The following is a 15,678-nucleotide window of genomic DNA, read 5'->3' as shown; positions in this document are numbered from 1 at the left end:
TCTCCTAAAAGAGGAACCGTACGAACTGTATCGGGCAGGTTCCTGAGAGGATAAAGATCCCAAATGAATCTCACTCATTGGTAAAATTTCTAGATATTAACCCAAGAAATAGAGGATTTTTTTTGGTTAGGAACTGAAACTTATTAAACGAGACTAGCTCTAGAGAAGTTTTGGTCGGGCAGAGAACAAAGCACATAAAAAGGGGTGGCCGAAGCCACGAAATTTGAGAAACAAAAATCCAAAGACATGATTAGCTAACAAATGGGCCTCCTTAACAATTACATAAGCAACATGTAGAAAGGAAACAGAAGAAAGACAACTAGAAATGGATAGATTGTCGTCCAATCATCCAAACTCAGTGGGAAGGCCAAGATATTTTCCTTGATTAATTCTGGATAACACGAGAAACTTCCAACCTAATACTTTGAGGGGTGTTTGGGTTAAACAAGATGCTAGATTTCCTAAAATTTATTTCTTGTCCAGATGCTAGGCACTACTTGGATAACAATTGCATCAGACCTCACTCCATGTGTGTGTCTCCTTTGGAAAATAATATGCAATCATCAACAAATAATACATGAGGCCCATTCTATTGGTTTTAATACCCTATATAAACCTAGTATTTTCAGTCTGCAAGAATGACACAAAAGGGTGTCCTGACAAAGAATAAATATGTATGGGCTAAGCGCGCACCCTTGATAGAGTTCACTTCACGCATTTCAAATCCCACGAAACCTACTAATCAGCAAACAACATCTAAAGAAGAACTTGTTTTAAAAAAGTCCATTCAATTTAATCAAAGGCTTTGCACAACTCAAGCTTGAGAACTATAATGCCGATGTTTAATTTCCTTCGTAGACTGCATTTGATGGAGGATTTCATGAGTAATATAGCTGGAGGTGATCACAATGTGAGTAGTTCCCCAATCTTGCTTGCAACTGGAGCTCCTCTATACTTTACATGGGCTGAGAGCAAATGAAATCTGAAAATCATAATGTTATTCGACTAAAATATTGAGAAATGGTTCCCCCAATTGCCAATGTGGGAGGAATCTCCCATGCCATACCAATCATGACACGGGAAAAGGTATTGTTGATCTATTGTCGGCTTGAGGGTCTGGTTCTAAAATATTTCAATCAGTCTCCAATAAAAGTACCAACAGATTTAACTATCAAGAGACGGAAAATGCTACAGCCTTGTTTGGTAGCAAGAGAAATTAAATAGAAGGGAAACGAAAAATTTTAAACCTAAAAAGGAAACTTCGATAATCGTTATCCAACATGATTGTATAAACTACTTAATGTTCTTACCATATAGCATTCATACTTTCTAGATGTAATTTTTATTTTACTTTTTTGCAAAGTAAAATGAATTTTTATAACCAAATATGTAATGATTTATAGTTAGTGATATACCCATATGAAGTAATGATTACAAAAGTATTTTTTAGGTATAAAAATTTCACTTCCATTCCTTTAATCTTCCTTCCAACCAAACCGAGCCTACAAATGGTTGATTAGGTAATCATTAAATTTTAATCCAAATCGAGCCCAAGAGAAGCCCAGCCAATAAAACTCATTTGGGTTCAAAGTAAAGCCGGATTCTGATCCTCTATGATGGGGCAGGTAGTGGCCATGGTGTTGCCCACACCTAGACAGGGGCGAAATGACTGCCCTACCCACTGCTCGAGCACTCTACCCGGGTGGAATCCATGCCCGTGTCTGGGTGTGGGCAGCACCAAGGCCGCTATCTGCCCATCCGTAGAAGATCCAAATTGAAGTGCAGCCCAATTATCACCCTAACTTGTATCCCAATCAGTCAATCACCCTTGACTTTTGACTATTCTCATACAATTTCGGAAAAAATGAATTTGAAAAAAGGGGCGGGGCCTCTCTCCAAAATTAAACGTCACCAAAGTAAACTGCCACGTAGACGGTTATCCAGCCTCCTCTTTCCCCCCCCCACCCCCCACCAATTGATATGAAAGGCGACCACTTGCCTCCCACCACATTTAAAACTTCATTCTCTCTCGTTGCTGTTTGTTTCCTCTGCAACAACAGTCGCTGCTCTTCGTGTTCTGTTTTGCTTCTCCTTCTCGAACTCTCAACCTCAACACCTAATTCGAGGCTTCTGAGCTTCATGGGAGTTGCGACGATTCCTCACTCATAACCCATGGACTCTTATAATGAAGCTGAAGAGCTTGCTTCCACCATTCTCGCCTCTTCATCTCCTCCCAAGATCTCTGCCGCTTGCACTGCAGTCGAAGCATTTCTCTGTAAGCACAAGGCAGACCAGAGCCGTTCCTTCTTCTCGATCGCGTTTCCTTCTCTAATTAGTAAAATTTTTGGATTCAATGAATTTTCATCGCAGAAATCGTCCATATCTAGTGGATGGATTGATCAGATTCAGGCTTCCAATGATTCTGAGCTTGCAGGTAGGGTCTTCAACCTGCTTTCCCCGTCTGGTGTTTTGATTTCATCGATTTTTGCTGTAGATCGGCATTCTCTGGTGAAATATGTGTTTCCGGTTGAGAGATTGCCGGAATGGACGAGGTTTATGCTTCAGAATGAGAGAGATTGTCGTGTCTTATCGAATTTATGCCTGTTGTTCAAAGGGAGGATTAAAGCGGATACGATTAAGGGTTCTTTCTATGTTCAGTTGAATGTATTTGAATACTACATGTTCTGGTTTGCTTATTATCCTGTGTGCATGGGCAGTAGTGAAAGTTCTGACGCTGTGGTAATTAAAAAAAACAGTTGGTTTTGGTTAGAGAACTGGACCTCTTCGTTTCCAGTTTTATGGTCTGCCACCCGCGGGTTAGGGCAGAAGAAAGAGTGTAGCTTGTACGTTCGACTTCTCTATGCTTACCTAAAGGTGTTTGTCTCGGATCATAGTTCAAATGCTCCTCAGCCTTACCGTGGTTCTCTTCTTCATTATTCATTAGGATACGATGGCTCCGCTCTCATGCATGCAGAGTTCCTGATTAATACGTTGATACATTTTTGGTTGGTTGATAGTGATTTTTCACCATTGCCTGTGAACGTATGCCGATCATTTGGTGTGTCTTTCCATTTTCGAGCAATTTTGGACGAGATTCCACCAAGTTCTGGGCTGGGAGAAGTTGTGAAATTGTTTGTGAAGTCTCTGATGAGAAGCTTGGTTGCTTCTACGGAATGGTTTGATCCGGTTGAATCTACTGGAAGTCCCCGATGGAATGTTTCAGGCTCCATTGATGTTTTAAAGTCTAGGGCCGCGCTGTCACTATTTTCTTATGGGGGTTCCATTGGTTATTGGGCCACTTCGGTTCAAAGGCCATTGTACAGGTTCATATTGAGAACATTTTTGTTATGCCCAATGGAGACTTCCATGAAGAATGCATCCGAGGTATTCTCACTCTGGATCACTTACATAGAACCGTGGAAGATTAAATTGGAAGAATTTTTGGAGCTTGATGCACTTGTAGAGCAATCCACTGAAAACTCAAGAAATGAGAATTCTCACTTCCCATATATAAGGGATGCTCTCAAGGATGGGCGTCAATTTGCAAGTGGATATACATCTCCCTGGCAAGGTTTTGTGTTGTCCAATTACCTGTTCTATAGTTCTTTGGTTATGCATTTTCTTGGATTTGCCCACAAGTTTCTTCACACGGATCCAGAAACAATTATTCAGATGGCGTTGAAGGTTTATCTCCAGCTTGTCTACTTATATGTTGCTTTGAATTCATTGATGTAAATGTTATATATCTTTGAATCTGTTGCTTTTATATTTTCTAGCATGAGGTATATTTCAATCTGTGAATGTAGGATCATCCTGTTGCATTATAACTTCTTGGATATCCAATCAGCTTAGATGATGCCAAAGGCCTTTTGGTAGTGCACATGAAAGGATCCTTCTAGTAAAAGAATTATGAGTTGTCTGTATTGCATGTTTGCTTTTTTTTTTGATATACATTGTTGTGGCCTTTACTTAAAAGCATGAGATTTTGGGATAAGCGGTTGTAATATGGTATCAAATCCAGGAGGTCGGGTGTTCGATCCTTGGTATGTGTGAGGGGTTTGTGTGATGTGTTTTTGTGCCCCTATGCCGTACCCTTGGTTCCACATGATGGCACGGGCCTGCATGTGCTGGGGGATTGATATACATTATTGGTAGCCCTTACTCATATGAACTCATTCAAATGCATTCTGTATGATATGGAAGAGGTTTCAATTTTCAGTCTCTAGTGTTTTTTTTTTAGTTCTTCGGTGAATATTGATCATATTTAATGAATTTCCTGATGACTAGAGTGGAATATGTACCAGAAAATCTGTTCTCATTCTATGAAGGAATTAATGTTGGAGATCTTAGGGATATTGTTGATGCGGTCATCAGTGAAATAGCACTCTTCACATTGTACTGTCACCTGACAAGGCACAGTACTTTAAGGGGAGTAGAGGAGACCTTGATGTTTTTTAGGTTTTGCAACTTTTACTGACCTCTTGATGCTTTTATTATACTATTCAGTATTCACAGGATACAAAATCAAAGGTCATGGCACTGTGGTTTGATGGAACGACTGTTTTTTTTATTTTTTTTTTTTTTATTTTATTACAATAGGAGTGAAGTTTAAATTTTTTGAATAAGATGAAACAATCTTGAAAAGGTTATCCAACTATGGACTTGCTGAAAATCACTCCGGGCAGAAAGATGGAAAGACAACCTTTCTTGCTTGCTTAATCACAACACATTCTATGTATTATTTAGCAAAAGTGCTGCTAAACTTTAGAGTAGAAACCCAGAGGAACGGACAGAGAGGGACTCTCATACTTGCTAACTCTTAGGATGAGAAGTAGGTACCTCGTTTTTGGCAGAAATACTTCCAGCCTTTGTTAGCCCCTTGGTATAGTGAGTCTACTAGGCCAACATTGTGATCGATTAATTAGTGTGAATCTCATGAGTTGATGGTTGAACTCCGCCCCTAACAATATGAAAAATCTGGAGCAAGTGTGGCTGAATTATAAAAACTATCTATGATGATTGGTTAACTGAATTGATGGCTTGCATGGACTGTTTCAAGATGCACTTGACCTTGACGAATTTGATGGGTTGCATGTGGTTACCAGTTTTGGTAAAGTTGGAAAAAGTTCAAGGGACTTGTTAGGGACTTGGGTCTCATCCTCAAAAGTTAGCTATTAAGGAGAGGGTGCCCAAGTATCTATTAACCCACCCACATCCTCTTTCATGTCCGATATGGGACTATTCTTTTTTGGCCTTATGCGTGGATATCCCAACAGGACTGTTATGGGCTATTAGCTAAACTTTGTTTTGTAAGAGTCAACTAGTGATGGGTACCAGGATTGATGTCCTTGTTTTTGGGCTTTCAAAGTTTGAAACCACATCTTAGACAAGCTTAGGGTGCTCAGCCTGATTGAAAATCTTTGTATGATGCAGTCAAAGTGAATTACTTTTTGTCACTCGCCAAAATGGTGGAAAAGTGAACTAGAAGATCGAAACTGGCAGGTAAATAAAATTTTTGATGGGCATCTAGGATTTGGACTATTTGTCTGTCACTTTGTTGTTTGGTGCAGTGGTGAAAGCTCACCTTCCAGTGTGAAGGCACATTTAAGTATGAGAACAACCACTTTGTGAAAACAGAGCTGAATATTAGGACCATCTACAGTCTTCCTTCCAAGGATCTCCTAGGACCCTGTAAAGGCAGGACTCATACCATTTACGACACTTCACATAAAGGATTGGACTCGAAGCATACTCATATGGATAACATCTGATGTACTAACTGTGAACTTTGGGTTGGAGAACTTATTGCATGGAGTAGGTAAGGTTTCACATGTTTACTTTGTATAGATGCCATATACTACTTGGAATTGCATGATCAAAGTACTTGGCAATTTAGGTGGTGGAACTGCTTTATTAGTTTTTTAAAAGGTAGATGACTTCTCATTTTTCCCTCATCAAAGCAAGAAAGGACTATTTTGTGAAAGTTGAGGAGCAGTTGCAAGACCAGAGGTTGAGAAAACACCACGTTATTTGACAACCAAAGTTGAGAAGCCTGACTGATATTAGTAGAGGGTATTGAATTTTAGAATCTCCACTCATGAACGAACAGTGCGATGGTGCTTTTACATTTTTTAATTACTCTTACAGAATCATGGTACTTAACTTTTACAGTTGTCGAAATAAATGTGATCTTGTTATAAAGAAGTTGTTATGGTTATTATAGAGTGGTAGGTCATAAATAAACTGTTTCAAGAAAGATGTTTTGTTGTTCAAGTTCAATGTGGGATACTCTTCTTGTCCTTAACTATTGGTGGCAACATGTCTAATCACTTTGTTAAGCTCTACCTATCTGCAATTACATGTTCCATTAATCTGGTTTTGTCAATTCTTTCAGATAGATCATTGGGTTGTCTAAATGCTAATGTATTAATGTTAGTATGACTAGTGTTGGATAATTTGTGGCATAATTTGTTTCTCTTAATCCCCTTAATAACTAATCTGTGTTCCTTCAGGTACTAAATGTTTTAACATTAAGAGAGCTGATAGATGTATTAAAGAGAGTAGATGCCGCATTTCATTCAAAACCAAATGTATCTTTCACATCAATTGTTGACAGTTTACAGAAATATGTTCCATCTATTCAGGAGCAGTTGCAGGTCTCTCTTTCTCTCTCTTTCCTGCGTTACAAATGGTTTTAGTCATCTTCCAATTTAATTGCAAAATTCATTAAAGTTGCATGACTTGGGAAGCAGAACTCAAGGTTTTCTGGAAGTGCTCATTCTATGTATCTTAGATGGCTATAATACGGACTGGAAAGAAGGAATTATTATTTTGTTTCCAATAAATACAGACTGTAGACTTTTTAGTTTCTGCTTCATCAATAAATCCCCAGGGTGGAGGGGTGAAGAATATAGTTCCAGCAAAGAAAAAGGTCCAGATCAATTTGGTTACTCTCATCCCAGTCATGTTTAATTTTTTAGATTTGATATCTTTTGCTGGGGCATGATGGGTTTATGTTTATGAATTTATGGATGAACTTTAAAGAGGTTGGTCATAAGCATTGCCCCTGCATTCTACCGGTATTTACATATTGTGTTTCTTGACTACGTCAGGATTGGGAGGATGGCTTATTTGAGAGTGACGCTGATGGATCCTTCTACCATGAAAACTGGAACCAAAATTTATGGCTCTTCGGTGATGGCGAAGATGGTGGACATCAGTTGCTTCAGGTATATCTGAATTTTTAAACTAACAGAGTTCTCATCTATTAGTACTTCCATATATCTATAGAGACTTTAGGATCTTAACAGGTTTTGTGCTTCCATCTCCAGTTGTTGATATTGCGTGCTGAATCTGAAATCCAAGCAATTTCCAGTGACAATATGCCATGCAACCTTCAGACCCTACATTCCTTGAAAGCTCAGATGTGTTCCTTATTTGGTGTTCCTATTGGAAGAACCACACCTGCCACACCCGAAGTGAAGCCGGTTCAGCACACCAGGGATGAGATATTCAAGCCCAGGAAGGTTGGGAATCAAACATTAGCTGATGTGAAGTACAATGGTGACTGGACGAAGCAGCCAATCTCTGATGGTGAGGTTGCATGGCTTGCAAGGTTGCTTCTCAGTTTTTCAGATTGGTTAAATGAGACTCTTGGGTTGACCTTGGGAGAGACGAGGCACGCATGCCTATCTTGGTCCTACGTGGACCTTGCAGATGATGAATTAGGCAAGGTGGATGGGCTCAAGAAGGCTTTTAGGATTGTCTTGTGCTCTGTTACCTATTACCTTCTTGTGTTGGCTCTGATGATAGTAAAGTTAATGAAGTTGGATGGTCTGCAGGTGAACCTAAGGGTGTTAGCTTCAAAGAAGATCGTGATGGTTTTGCTTGTATCTGCTCTGTTTGGTGCTTTGAAGAAGGTATGCATTCATCCTGTAAGTTGGTTTTGGTAATCTGCCAGAAAAGATGCAGCATATAGAATCCATTCCGAGAGAAATTAGTTACACTAGGTAGATACTGTTGAGTCTTTCCACCTTGTAGATAATATTTGTAGGACAGTTTTCTTTCACCCATAGAGGGTGGTTCACCCACCATCTTAGGGTTTACAAACCCCTCCTAGAGTTTTAGTATGTTTCAAAATACTCTCCCGATACCCATTCCTGCCCTCACCCGCGCCTCGTATTCAGATCTCATTCACCTCGGATAGAGGGAAACTCAGTCCATATTTGTATATGCAGAAAAAGAAAGGAAAAGGTTTCATGTTATCAGTTGACTGTACAGTAGCTCCAATATGATGGACTCAGATTTTTTCCCCCCCTTCCCCCTTTTCTCCTTGGAGGTTCAGTTTTAAGCTCTTGGATTATCAGTTATGGTATTGGTACCGGTACAGATCAGCCCGTTTTGCCCTTTAAAACACCAATACTTAGGTTTTTTTTGATCATTTTACATCCCTGTTCCGATACCACCGATGCTGTATCAGTATCGGTCAGATACCGATTCCCTGAAACCAAGACCGCGAGGCGTACGTGACAAAAGATTTCACATGGATCTCCAATCTGTCTCATTGTTCCACCAGAAAGCAGAATAAGAAAAAGCCCACCTCATCGTAAGTTTCAGCCCAAACAATTGAAGTACGTGGCATTGTTGTTGCTTTGAAAAAGAAAAAGCGTTCTTGTTTCTTAATGGAACATTAAGCACACCTCAACGACATGGTAACAAAAAAAAAAGGGTGTACAGCGTCCCGTCACTGCAGGGTCTGGGGAGGGTCATAAAGTACACAGCTTTACCCCTGCTTCGTAGAGAGGCTGTTTCCAGAGCGTCAACAACATGGTGTAAAGGATTTTATCAGAGTTGATTCATTAATCCATGTGTGCCAGATTGCAAGTATTAGAGTTTAGATGTGTGATTATTGAAAAATCAGGTTTTCAGGCGAGTCATGTTTTCTCATTTTTAAATAAAAATAAAGGAAAAAAAGACATGTTTTCTCATTTTTAAATAAAAATAAAGTAAAAAAGGCAGCCCCGTGGCCCTTGCACCAGTGCCAGGTCCAATGACGAGATGTGCAGAGGCATCAATCAGGTGGGATTTTCATTTTAGGGGGTTGGGGGGGGGGGGGAGTCATTTCAGGTGGTTGTCTGGACGAAGGCTGCACTTGATCAAGCAATGTTAAATTTTTTCATAAAATATATAATCATTAGAAAAAGAAAAAAATACAGATAAGAATTGTAGATCAAATGGATAAATTAATAAATAAAAAAAATCAAATAATCACAAATTTTTTTAATTTTAATTATTTTATCGATGGGGAAGACAAGAGTTACAATACATACATAACGTGATGTGCATGGTTTGTCAATTCTAGTCTGCTTCTGTAAGTTGTGGTTCTACAAGGAACTTGTGAACATCGAAAGCCAGAAGCGCTGCAAGGGGTGCAACATGCAGTGGACCAAAGATTCGGAAAAGTAGAAGTGTGGATCATTAGCCAAGTCATAGTGAGGTGGTTGGAGTAAGAATCTCGGCTGGATGGCCATTGGAATTATTTAATACTCTTTTAATTATTTTCTGCTTGTTTCAAATGGTGAATCTAACTTTGAAGGATTCTACTAATATTGTTTCTATAGTACGAAAGCCGCTCACAAGGCTAAGAACTGTAAATTAATAAAAACTGTTCTTCCTGGTGTAATTACCTTTTGGGAAAGAGAACGCTATTGAGGCGTGTAGTGCATGCTGCCCTTGTGCCTTGACACAGAGACACTTGAAATGATCGCCACAGTTTTTAGAACCACTGAAATGACTAGGGGTGCAACGATCATTTTGCGCATCCTTGTTTCAGGACGTAGGGACAATGTGTGGCGCGACCCAGTGGCATTCTTTCTCCCTTACCTTTTTATGTGAATAGTTTTTGGTTTCTTTTGTATACCCAAAAAAAAAAAGTTGAAACATCACCTCATGCATACATTCATACAAATATTGTTGGAAACTTGGAATTTAAGAAATAGTTTAATTAGTATTGGGAACAACTTCAACTACAAAGTTACTCAAGCAACAGGGTGGGGTTAATTGTCACCCTAAGGCTGTGTTTTAATGGAAAACGGAGGAACTTTTTGTCATCAAAGTGGTGGATTAAGAAGTTTTAAATTTCTTTTAATTGACCCTTGTGTTATTCACAAAATTTTATAACAAAAAACCGCCATCTAGCAAAAACTATATCACTGATCCACACTTCTACTCGATGGAACCCTAGTCCCAATGGTCACACTCCAACCAATTAGACATGTTTAATTAGTCTTCTAGCTAGATTAGGAATGGAGCTATGGTCCGGTGGTTGACAAGCTACGGTGCAACAAGCAGCACCAGCTTGACTTGGGGGAGGGGTGATTTAGTAGCAGTACCATTATATAAGAAATTGGGTAGGGTGGTAGTTCACTCATATAATCCACCCTTGATGCTGAACCATCCAACAGATGTAAAGAGACACCATTTGGAGGCAACAAAGTACGCTACACCGCATCGTTTGGAAGGGAATTGAATTCCGTAGGTGAAGGTGGTTAATCTGACGAGTCATTTACAAAGAACAATTAAAATTCATCAAGTTGTAGATGTATTAAAGTTAAAACCAACATCACATATCAAAATGGGTGTAGTTGCCATAGGTGCACAACCAAATAATCTATTAGAAATATATTTTTTTCACACCCCATACCATGGACTGGAGTTGGCACTTGAGCAGGGATATAAGGGAGAGATGAAACCCACCCGTTAACAGAGTTATTGAATCGACATGACTTAATTTCATAGGAAAAAACTAAGGGTGTCAAGCGGTGCGGTTCTAGTTATTCGGTTCGGTTGTGATGCAGTTTACATTTTGATTAGGTGAAATCAAAATCGAACCGAATAGGAATCAATTAAAACCAGAATCGTTTTACATATGGTTTGATTTTATCGATTTTTATTCGATTTTCGTTATCTGATTCACAATCGGTTTACATGCGGTTTGTGTAGTATCAGTTTTGGGAAACACTAATAAAGACAACCTCGGTTTCAAAGCATTTATATTCCCATGTTTTCCCACTCTCTCTCCTCTCTCACTCACCATATTTCCTATTCTTTTCATTTCCTATTTTTTTTTCTGTTTTCTTCTCCATTCTCATGTGTTCTATTTAACATCATCAATATTTTTAATTCGTACTTGAACAAATATAATATATAATTAATCCAATACATTTTACTTATTTTATGTTTCAAGTATGTTGCAATAATTATAATTATTATGTTATTAATTAATCTAATTGATGCATGGGCTAGTATTCGAGTAAGAGGTACTGGTTTCTATTTGGTTTCTATTCGGTTTATAACCGCGATTTTACAGTGCAAATCAAAATCGAATCGAAAAGAAAACCTATAAAATCAAAATCAGATCATTTTTTTACGATGCGATTCGGTTCGATCATAAACGATCGATTCCGATTCCGATATTCAATTTCGATTCTATTTTGACACCCTTAGAAAAAACGAATAAAATTTGTGTAGCCCAACCGACTTGGCGAGGAAATCTATGGTTTGGACCAATCGACTATGAGAAGTAGGCTAGGGAAGACGGACGAATACATAAAAAACAAATCGTCGCCTGAGAGATTCGAACTCTCGCGGGGAAACCCCATGTACTTAGCAGGCACACGCCTTAACCACTCGGCCAAAGCGACGAGTTTTTGTTAAGTTTTCCAGCTAAATAAATATAAATAACATTTTATTATGTGCTTAATATGGCTGAAATCCAGCGATTCAAATTAATCAAATCATTTAATCGTCGACGAATCCAACGGGTCGGATGCTTCTCTTATTTCTGTGTGATTATTTCAATCATAAAACAGTAAAACTAATTCTACCCAATAAAAAAAAAAAAACAGTAAAACTAATTAATATAGCTTTTGAAAAAAGGAAAATGGGAAGAGGAAGAACAAGAAATTTGTTGTCGTCTTTTGATATTCTAGGGGTTTCTGCCGCCTCGATCCCCTCATCGAGTTTCGAGTGTTTTCTTTTCTTTTGATTTACAATTATTGGAAAGATGGTTTTGTCTCAGTCTCTCTCAGAAGCTTCATGAAGCCATGAAAGGTAACTATGAACAGTATTACAGTACCAAGTAAGTAGGGTCTCTGCATTTTAAGTTGAAAAGTGTTCTTGGCATCAGTGGATTTATCATCGCTGCAGATCGATATTGTCGTCTCCAAATGGCCCACTTGGTCTTATTGGTGCTACTTTTACCTCTCGTCCCTCACTGATCTTACTTCGATTTTCTAAGCCTGTTTAATATTGGATTGTTTTTTTCGTTTCATTCTGTTTGGGTTCATGCCTTTTTGGGACCTTTTTTGTTTTTATGTTTTCCTTTTTCTTGGAAAGGGGTAGAAGGGGGGAGGGGGGAGGTGAAGAACTGGTTTAGTGACTTGTGAAATACAAATTTCTTGTTCTTCCTCTTCCCATTTTCCTTTTTCAAAAACTATATTAAACTGAAACGAGGAGAGACAGGGTGAAGATGATTTTGATAGAAATAAGTTTCACCATTTGGGGTAGAAAGCAGAGGGGGAAAGGAAATGGGTTTTCGTTTGTAGCTGAGGAAGAGATTTAGGGTTACAGTAGAGTAAGAAAAAACTTCACTGATTCCTTAGGGGCAGAAATCGAATTCCTGAAATCGAAGAGTTGAAATTTTAGAAGAGAGAGAAGACTCGAGTAAGGAGGAAGAGGAAGGGGTTTCGAGAAAACGAAGGGACGGTCGCTGAGTCAGGTAAAACCATTATTATATATAGGAAAACAAAATTGTATTTAAAGGTATTATTCCTAGTTACAGTATAACTGGCCTATTAGCTCAGTTGGTTAGAGCGTCGTGCTAATAACGCGAAGGTCGCAGGTTCGAGACCTGCATGGGCCAAAAATGTGATTTTTTTGTTCTGTTTTTTTGTTTGGTCGCAGGTTTGAGACCTGCATGGGGGCCAAAAATGTGATTTTTTTGTTCTGTTTTTTTGTTTTTTATATTAAAAGGAAAAGTATAACATATTTGGCCTATGCAGGTCTCGAACCTGCGACCTTCGCGTTATTAGCACGACGCTCTAACCAACTGAGCTAATAGGCCACATGATTTAATTTAACTAATAGTTTGTATTTCATTTTATTTGATATTTATGTTAACTTGATTGAGGCTTGAACATCAAACACTTAAGACTACCTCAATTACTGAAAACTCAGGTTTAAATAAAACCATGCCACCATACTTAGTTATTATATTCTAATTAGATCTTTAGTTTCCATTAACACATTTTATCATTTTGGAATTTGTTAGCCTCCAAGTAAAATAAATCTATGAGAAAGCGAAAAATGTGATATTTTTTTTTATATGGTTTTTATCAAAAAATGAAGATCCTTACTTGAGCCAGACTCCATCCATATAGAGGAAGACCAGAAGTGAGGAAGTGAAGGAAAAGCCCTTCTCCTCTCGAATCCAAAGTTTGTAGGTTTCAAAGGTTCAGAGAGAAAAAAAAAAAGACAACAGAGCAATGATCACCCTCCTCATCAATTAAGTAGCGATGCTGCTTATAATAGGCTTAGCTTAAGCCACTAATGTTCTGTTTAGATAAGTCAAGTCCCTCGGAAAACATTCTCTCGTTAATTTATGCATAGTGATATTCTTTATGTAAACATGTATGATTATAATGACATATCACCATCTGATGTGGATTATACAAGACAAATTAAAGATTAATTATGAAAGTTGATATCATTATTTTTTATATTACTATGTCACCCTTGTTGTATGAAAGAGGACAAATCCAATATGGTTAAAAAAAAAGGTTGCATAAGGCAAATTCTACATGCAAATTCTTCTAGATGTATGAATGGGTCCACAAAGTGGATGTTATGTAAACATCAGTATGTCTTCTACAATGTGAGACAGTTCCACCTCAAGTTAAGAAGACAAACTCATGTGCATCTCTTATCCATCTTGGAAATTTACTTTAAAATTGGTCTATAAGCTTTTATACATATTTTCTTCCACAAACCAGTAGATTATAAGGTTTGTTTTGAGATATTTATGGAACTTTAAGACTGTGTTTGGTATGCATTTTTGAAATAGATACATTACTTGCCTTCTCATTTTGAGTTGGCTTAAAGATCATCAAGACTGATCTTTGCTGCCCTTTCTTTGAGACCCATGGTGTGATGATGTTGAGGCCATTCAAACCATGGGATGGATAGGTGGGAAGGTGGATTTTTTAACTTGTAAAAATGTTTTGCTCTGTATTCCAAGAAAGAAAACTTTTGCCCACCAAAAAAAAAAAAAAAAAAAAAAGGAAAAATAAGACAAAGGTTTTGTGCACAAGGTCGTGCATGAAGCCATTGGATAGGGACAATAGTCGTCTTAAAATACTCGAACTACCCTCTATTTTACGAATCGTTGATCTTCTATGGTCATGCGTGAATCCCTTCCCTAAAAAATAAAGTTACAATTGAATCACATTATTCTTGTGCGAAAGTTTTAAATTAACATCATATCGATTAAAGAACACCCAAACATTTTATGTGCTGAAAATACTCACACAGGCTGGTTTAATTCCTAGTTAAATACATTAAACAAGATGCATATGATTAAGCTTATATATTATACAAAATATTTTTCTTATTGACACCCTAATGGTGTTAAATAAGTTGTAACTTTTTTTATTTTTTACCCTTTTAGCACAAGACACATTGTTTTTTTTTACTCTTATTTCACATGTATATTTGAAAAACTGGACATGACAGTGACTACTTTTGATAAGTTACTTTTAAATTATTTTTGAAAACGCTTTTAAATCTAAATCTTGGATTTAAAGAACTTTTAGAAATAAGACAAGGGATAATTAAAAGAAGATCAACTTCTAAACACACCTATAGAGATGCCAATGTCATTTAAAATTTTAGACAGTTCAAAAATAAAAAATTCTCAATATGTCATATATATTTATTTAACTTAAATTCAAGGCTATGATACTGTTTTATATTTACAATTAAGTAAAACATCATTTTTTATTAGGTAAACCTACATAATCACCATAAATATGATTTTTCCAACTAAGAAACTTCATTGTTGTATATTTAACGAATGGTACCATATAGATTATATAAATAAGCATAGTAGCTAGATTTTTTTTTGCTAAAGATCAGCAATTTGTGTTGATAGAATTAAAGGAAAATAAAGTTACAATGGTCAAATGATTACAACCTTAAAAACAGCAAACAATTCTAACTTGTTTCCTTCGGCATACTAGCTAGATATTATACCATAGATTAGAGAAAGCCATATATGTTAGATAATCTTGTATGTTCATGCACCTTCTTTTAGTCCATTGATTTTCAAACTCTTATTGTGGCACTTGGTAATATCCGTTGGGGTGAAACTTGATATGTCAATAGGGAACTTTAGGATCTCCAAAATTGGGCTTCATGGAATCAGGATCCAGATCGGTCCTGACTAATTCTGATCCAGACTGAATTAAAATTGACTTGAATCAGCATTCGATATATTCATGGCGTCCAGAGGTTTTTTTCTTATAAAGATCGAACAAACAAAATTAACCAAAATTGGGATTGCCTCAACTGATCCGATCTCAATACCTGTATCCAATTTGAAAATGATCCATATGGATTTTT

The 15,678-nt window shown here is 37.5% G+C and overlaps 1 protein-coding gene and 3 non-coding genes across 4 annotated transcripts; 2 read left to right on the top strand and 2 right to left on the bottom strand.

Moving 5' to 3' along the window:
• Positions 1-2,172: 2,172 nt before the first annotated feature.
• On the top strand, positions 2,173-12,969 carry LOC122653670. Its single transcript, XM_043847598.1, has 5 exons — positions 2,173-3,684; positions 6,513-6,656; positions 7,113-7,229; positions 7,332-7,919; positions 12,964-12,969. Exons 1-5 carry the CDS (start codon positions 2,173-2,175, stop codon positions 12,967-12,969), a joined length of 2,367 nt encoding a protein of 788 aa, XP_043703533.1.
• Positions 11,621-11,702, bottom strand: TRNAS-GCU. The gene has a single exon. It is a non-coding gene; the product is annotated as a tRNA-Ser (tRNA).
• TRNAI-AAU lies at positions 12,849-12,922 on the top strand. The gene has a single exon. It is a non-coding gene; the product is annotated as a tRNA-Ile (tRNA).
• Positions 12,970-13,049: 80 nt separating the features above from the next.
• TRNAI-AAU lies at positions 13,050-13,123 on the bottom strand. The gene has a single exon. It is a non-coding gene; the product is annotated as a tRNA-Ile (tRNA).
• Positions 13,124-15,678: the final 2,555 nt, after the last annotated feature.

The sequence above is a fragment of the Telopea speciosissima genome, chromosome 1, assembly GCF_018873765.1.
Source record: "Telopea speciosissima isolate NSW1024214 ecotype Mountain lineage chromosome 1, Tspe_v1, whole genome shotgun sequence".
Taxonomy (NCBI): domain Eukaryota; kingdom Viridiplantae; phylum Streptophyta; class Magnoliopsida; order Proteales; family Proteaceae; genus Telopea; species Telopea speciosissima.
The sequence above is the reverse complement of the archived record's forward strand: the minus strand, read 5'-3'. Positions and strand labels throughout refer to the sequence as shown.

Excerpts from the sequence above, each read along its gene's own strand:
- LOC122653670 (XM_043847598.1), top strand. The coding sequence starts at position 2,173 with ATGGACTCTTATAATGAAGCTGAAGAGCTTGCTTCCACCATTCTCGCC. Across the intron at positions 3,685-6,512 it reads TTATTCAGATGGCGTTGAAG|GTACTAAATGTTTTAACATT; the intron begins GTTTATCTCCAG and ends GTGTTCCTTCAG. Across the intron at positions 6,657-7,112 it reads CTATTCAGGAGCAGTTGCAG|GATTGGGAGGATGGCTTATT; the intron begins GTCTCTCTTTCT and ends TGACTACGTCAG.